General features: G+C 38.8%; 1 protein-coding gene across 1 annotated transcript; it reads right to left on the reverse strand.

The window, feature by feature from the left end:
* Positions 1–1,950: 1,950 nt before the first annotated feature.
* LOC117460173 (indoleamine 2,3-dioxygenase 2-like) lies at positions 1,951–6,472 on the reverse strand. Its single transcript, XM_034101447.1, has 10 exons — positions 6,380–6,472; positions 4,751–4,846; positions 4,489–4,608; positions 3,731–3,849; positions 3,533–3,547; positions 3,300–3,399; positions 3,018–3,135; positions 2,854–2,905; positions 2,478–2,626; positions 1,951–2,321 (listed from the first exon to the last, which is right to left on the reverse strand). The coding sequence occupies exons 1-10, from the start codon at positions 6,467–6,469 to the stop codon at positions 1,951–1,953; spliced, it is 1,230 nt and encodes a 409-aa protein (XP_033957338.1). The 5' UTR covers positions 6,470–6,472.
* Positions 6,473–6,902: the final 430 nt, after the last annotated feature.

Here is a 6,902-nt window from a genome sequence, read left to right on the forward strand (position 1 = left end):
TACTGTTTCTACATCTCGATTAAAACATTTTCAACTGAAAGTGCATCAGTGTGCTCCTATGTCTATGACAGCTAAAGGCAATAGAGTTACTCAGTGAGGAGCTATTTGGGAGATCCTTTTCATTCATTTTTTCATAATCAATGTTACGTGACTCACATTTGTAACACTTCTACAGTTGTATTGGCATGAACTCTCCTCCTTGACTCATCAGTACAAAAAGATTAACAGCAGTGTTAAAAAATAAATAAAAATACAAGCTTGTATGGAGGATCAGAAAACAGAAAACATTCATCACTTCAGTTTAAAATAATTTGATGTGCAATAATTGAAAAACAAAAAATGTCTTGCAATCTGCCATTGACGCCTGACCAATTTTAGTGTTCGTTTTCATGTTGGTTTGGTTTAGAGACTATAGCGCTGCCCTTTGTTAAGATCTACAGTATGATCAAAGGGCATTTTGAATTATTCAACGTGCTGATTTGTACCTCTTGGATTCTTCTCCATAGCAACAGCAGCTGAGGCTCATGGGTATCGTAGTATTTACTGGAGAGCTGTCCGCATGCCAAAATTATGTGATGTGACAACAATACAATACAACAATATGCCAGAATCACAGTTTAATTTATTCAAACCATTAGCCAAAGCACTACCCATCTTGTAAACGTATTATATCACTTTACATCAACAGTATCATTGAGGGTCAAATTTGAAATGTGAATTCAAAATGAGAAAAAGACCAGAGCCAGCAACTCTTTGTGACTGCAGACAACTACACCAGGAATAGGTGTAGTTACAGCCAGAGCTGCATTCAGCCGCTGTCCGACAGTCCACATTTGACATCTTTTGTGCTATAGTGAGGCAGTTGGACCATGACCAGGGCTCAGCAGCTGTATTGTGGTAGAGCTCCTTCTTCTCCCTTCTAATGTGATTAGTGCTCAATCGCAAGAAGAGTCAAGACCAGGAGGCGAGAGGGGTTCCAGGCCATCAATCTGAGTGACCTGATCCCACATCCATCCCTCTCACCCCCTGATCCACCGTACAGTGTCTGTCTCTTTCATTCTCCTCAGCTGATTCTCTTTAGCTTTTATTTTACCAGTGTCCTCCATCATTCCTACAGCACTTTCTTCCTCTATTTTGTTACCACAGCCTTTTGTTCTCTCTACATTTCTCTCCTTCCTCTGTCATCTGCCTCTTAATCTCAAGCATGTGGGATTACCTATTTTCTATTTTCCTATGTAGTTCCATATGATAATAGTTTTAAAATGGGTAAAACATGATTGAGCATTGTCAAAGAAACTGATAAGAAAATGTTTATTTATTTTCTTATTACATTATTTCAACATTCAAATAATTTCTCTGAAAAATAGTATGAAGATTCAAGGGTGTACAGATTCGAGGTACTGAAAATTATACATTATTTAACAAAAACAGATAAAAAGAATAAATTAAATCCATCCCTAGATGTAGTTCCACTTTGTAGCATTGTCTGTAAAAGTGTTATCAAGGATATTACATGATCATATGAAATATTATGTCAAGTACAGTGAAGTTTATTCATTAATATCGAGGACTATAATATATGGAAGCCAAGAATACATAAGAAGCTGTAGTTTGGGATAAAACAAATCTACATTCTGTCAATTTTGATTAAGCATCATTTTGGTTTACCATATTTTTATTTCATGATGTTTTAGATGTTTTTCGTTTAACCCTGCATGGCAGAAGTGGCCTACGAAATATGGCAAATATGGAGTCTGTTTAGGCCACACCCAATAGTGATGTCACAGTGCACTGACACCCTGGAGTACACATCCACATCGCAAAGATAAACCACTGGAGGTCAAAAAAACAGCATGTACTTTTATTCCATTTATAAATAGAACAGCAAGAGCGTAGTGTATAAAAAGGTGTTGGATAATGTGCATATTATAATTAATACTGTAGTGTAAATCATATTTCAGTTTCTCTTGACGCAGATGGCCTCTCTTGGATCAATGCTTTTTGAGTGGCATTACGAGTGCTCTTGAGGAAGACCATGAAGCTGGATCCACCGGTCCCTGTGGTGTTCAGCGCGGTGCCAACACCTCTCAGCGGGCAGCCCATGGCCTGAGAACCGGGCAAAATAATGTACTTGGCCACAGTCTTGAGGTGGTAGTTCCTTAAATCTACTAGCGCTGAGATACAGGAGTTGAAGGCCTGGCAGAGATCGGAGCTGGGGTGGGACAGGATGAAGTCTCGCAGAGATGGACGGACAGACAGAGTCTCAATCAGCCGACGGTGGGCGGGAGGCATGTACTCCCTCATGCGTGTCAGGAAGGCTCCTAGATAGACCGAATCAATGATGAGGACAGAAAAAGAGACTTAGAACCTTTCCTGGAAACACTTTCTGTCGGAGCAAGCAACTGACTGCACAAACAGCGTGATCTATTCATGAGAAGCATCAGGTGGGTCAAAGGTTGAGGGAAATGCATATTTACCTGTCTCATCGTCATGCTGGATGCAGAGCAACGCATCATAGCACTGAAGGGCTGAACTCTGGGCTGCACTTCCGCCTGTTAACAAAATTGGCTCATTGCTCACACCTTCATACAACAGCCCCCTTGGAAGCATGGGGTTGTCTCGCCACCTTAAACAGGTCAAACACATACATAAACATCCTTTTTGTGCAAATAAGAAGAACACAATACCATTTCACCTTATTCAGTTAAACATATAGTGCAGCAATAGAGAAAAGTACAAAAGGAAGGTAGAAGCAGAAGGGAATTTCATAATTTTATCAGCACCAGATGAAATAAATGTTAAGAACATGAATAACTTCAGCATGCAGCATATTGTCACGGACCTTAAACTCACCCTGAGACAAAAATTCTCAATGTTCCATGAAACGCAGTTGCATCCACATGATCTGAAAAGAGCACAATTCCATTTATTGTAATAACCTTGAATGTCTCTACCTTCATCACAGACACAGCATGTTAATTGGTTCAATTGAGATTGCTCTGTTAATTAAAACTTACTGTGCATAAGTTTGAAAGTTTCCTTCATCTTCTTCAAAGACTGAGTCACTTTCACGAGACCTCTCTGTAGGCTGCTGAGGTCAGAGATTTTCATGGCGTGCATCACCTCCAGAGCTCCCTGATTAGAGTTTTTAAAAACAATTGGCTACAAGTGAAAAACCCACAGGAATTAGATGGTATCTTAAAAAACAAGGGACATTACTCATGGACAGACATCATTGGGCCGAGGTTCTGAAAGAGTTAACATAAAAAAGAGGAAGTTTTACAGCAGTCAGAACTAACCGTAATGCCTGAACTTGCAGCCATCTCGACCAACAAAGATACAATAAAAAATCCCCTGCAACTCTCCCCACCAGGAAAGGAAAATATCAAATCCAAGTTCCTGTTTTTGAAAAGGATGTTTCGAAAATATTATGACGTGAACATCACCAGTACCAAACCACCAAAATCATGGTCAAATTGTACTTCAGCAATTTGAAAAATGTGATAGTGACTTCTGTTTTCCTTCTACTCACCCAATTTCCATATCCCTAAAACGAAAAGAGAAGCGCATCCAGTGGTTAAAGAAATACCTCGCTATTTTTCTCTTTGAGTGATTGAAAATTAGATATGTACAGTTTTATTGTAATGTTACTATTATAATGAAATGGTGTCTGTGGAATAGCGACATGAAGTCAAGTCATTAAATAGGGCAATAAAACAGCAATACTCACCCTGTGGGATCCCTTAATTTCCAGTTGCATAAAACTGAATCTGCATAAGTCAGGATGGCAGGAAGGCCGAGCCTATCAGATACCAGCCAATAAGGCAAAGCCAGGGCTTTAGGAAGAATCTGTCAAACAAGAATAATAGTAAAGTCCCAATCTGGTGATGTTTTAGTGAGATTGTAAAGGTTTTGAGCCATGCCAAGGGTATTTAGATAGCGAAGGAAATGGCTGTTGGTCAGTAAACCACTTTGAACCAGGCTGAAACATCTTAACTAAAGGATACTGATGATACTTTGGTGCCAAGTGGATGAATCCTAGTGACTTTGAAGAGTCCCCTGACATTTCTTTTAATGCTACTTCTTGGTAAAAGCTTGAACTTGTACTCTTGGCAACTACTCAATGCATTAGACCAATATTTAGAACAGAAACGCCTGATTAGGGATGATGTTTTCTAATAAGATGATTAACCTGACATATAGCCCCATCAAAATTGTTAAAATGAATTTGCCTTAAAACCAAATACCTGCAAAACGAATGGCATTCCCATTAGCCACACTTTTGGTTCAGTACTGATTAACTAATTAAATAAAGGTTTGAAATGAAATGAAATGAACCATTGATAACATACAAACAAGCTAAATGTAGATGGTGGGCACAACTGCATTCTACTATCCTAACATTAGCTTGTTAGCATGTTGTTGATGTCAGGATTTAGCGCATCTTTTCTGAACCATCCCTGATTCCTTTGCAATTTAGTGTTTTACCTGAGCAGGTGATTGTTGTCCTTCCTGCCATACATATCCCATGCTGATAAATCCCAGCGCTAGGTGAGCCAGCCTGAGCTCTCGCTGGTTGCTCAGGAGATTGGGACTCAACACTGGCATCTGGATTGTGATCACATTGTCTGTTTCTTTACTTCCGTTTTCATTAATAGTGAAGAGAGTTCACAAATGAAACTGTAGGTTTCACATTTACATGAATGGTTTTACTACGGATTTGCATTAAAAAGGCTTTGCCAATTCTCACCTTGTGAACCAGATCCCGTAGTTTACGTGACTTTATCAGATGTGTGAGATTATTTGCCAGGTCCAACCACACCTGATAGTGATCTGGAAGGTGATTCTGAAGGATAATAACAATAAAATGACTTTTAAAATGTTTCTTTGCAATGGGGATTTTCATGTAGAGTGTAATCAGTAACATCATCAGCTCTTCACTCTCTCTATTTCTGAACTGCATGTCAGGGAATGCCTGGTGCTTTCAATCAGACAGAGAAAGCAATTTAAACAGGGGAGCCAGTAGAAAACTGAAAAAAACTAAAAACAAGCAGAAAACAGGGAATGGCCTAATAGCTGCTAAAAACTTGAAAGTGAAATGTTAAACTGGAAGAGTAGGTAAAATAGTGATGACGCTTAATATTTCAAAGAAAAGTAAACCAAATGTATAAACAACAATATGTATGATGAAGATTAAAGAAAAGAAGAACAATAGACATACATACATACATACATACATACATACATACATATATACATATATACATACATACATACATACACACACTTCAATACATCCAGAACTCCGCCGCCCGTCTACTCACCCACACCCGAATCCGTGACCACATCACCCCCGTCCTCATCAAGCTCCACTGGCTCCCCATCCCACAGAGAATTCAGTACAACATCCTCTAAATGACATACAAATCCCTCCATAACCTGGCCCCATCCTACCTGACTGACCTCCTCCACAGACACACTCCCACTCGCTCCCTCCGCTCTGCTACTGCCAACCTCCTGTCCCTCCCCACCCGGACCAACCTCAAATCCTGGGGCGGCAGAGCCTTCTCCGTTGCTGCACCCACCCTCTGGAACTCACTACCCCAATCCATCAGAGATTCTTCCTCCCTCACAGCATTCAAAACATCACTCAAAACCCACCTGCATTCAACCACTGACTCCCCCCCCCCCTATTTTCTGTTTTGTTTATCTCTTTTTGTATTTTTCTTTGTTTTTTTGTTGTTTTTTACTTTGTTTTTTTTATTCTCTGTCAAAGCTTATTTGAGTTTCTAGAAAAGCGCTATACAAGTCACATTTATTATTATTATTATTATTATTATTATTAGTGGAATACTGTTGAACAACATTCACACTAATAAGTATGTTAGTGGAATACTATTCTGTGTGTGGCTTCGCCAGTACACAGAATTAACATCCATACTGAATGATATATATATATATGTCTTGCAACGTTTACAATTCTTTAGACTGTCGACTGATCTTTTGATTATATACTATTTATTCCTGGTATATCCTTAGATAAGAAGAAGTGAGTTAAGCAAGTATATCCAAATTAGCCATTATATTGGTAAAACAAATATTGGTCATATGGTTGGCTTAAGAAGAGACAGACCTTCTCCAGATCAATTATCCCTTATAATCTTCCTTAGAAACAAACATTATTATGAGTCCCAGAACAGAGGGAATAGTTGTGCTGTACACAAAACACTTTAACAAAGGCAATAGATGGATAAGAGGAAATAGTCCTCTGTGGTAAGAAAATACAGAATATCCAGTCTAGTTTTGTTTGTTCATAACATATTGCAACCTTGTTTCAGATCTCCTTTGTGAGAAGAAATAAGAGAACAACTGAACATACCAGTGGCTCTTCTAGGATAAATCCAAGCTCATCAGAGATATCAAATGCATCGTAGTCTTCTTGAAGTGCTTCTCTGCTGTTGGTCTCCATATGATCTGCCCTGTACTCTACTGAGGGAGTTTTGCTTAGAGAAGAGAATTACTCATGTGACACACTGATATCAATAGGGTATATAACCTGGTTTGGGGAATGTGTCACCTCCTCTTCTTGCACAATCACAACAGTAAAGAGCCAATCCCATTTCTTTTAGGAAGGAGTTCACAGAGAATAGATCAAATTCCCCAGTGCAATACAAAGGACATCTTCCCATTTCTTCCGTTTTTGATGAAAGAAACTGAAACAAAATCTGCTGCAATATAATATATGAAATAAGAGTATACTGGCACTTTATGCTATACGCCTTATTGCAATAATAGTGATTATATTTTTGTTTGAATTATTACAAAAAAATAAACATTTATTGTTGATTCTCCACAACGAATTAACCTTTTGGACAACTGTCTTAGGGTGCGTTCACACCTGC

The sequence above is a fragment of the Pseudochaenichthys georgianus genome, chromosome 15 (assembly GCF_902827115.2).
Source record: "Pseudochaenichthys georgianus chromosome 15, fPseGeo1.2, whole genome shotgun sequence".
Lineage (NCBI taxonomy): Eukaryota > Metazoa > Chordata > Actinopteri > Perciformes > Channichthyidae > Pseudochaenichthys > Pseudochaenichthys georgianus.

Coding starts and splice junctions, on each gene's coding strand:
- LOC117460173 (XM_034101447.1), bottom strand. CDS start 6,469: ATGGAGACCAACAGCAGAGAAGCACTTCAAGAAGACTACGATGCATTT. Junction 4,609..4,750: donor TACGGGATCTGGTTCACAAG/GTGAGAATTGGC, acceptor ATCACAATCCAG/ATGCCAGTGTTGAGTCCCAA. Junction 2,322..2,477: donor CCAGCATGACGATGAGACAG/GTAAATATGCAT, acceptor CGGTCTATCTAG/GAGCCTTCCTGACACGCATG.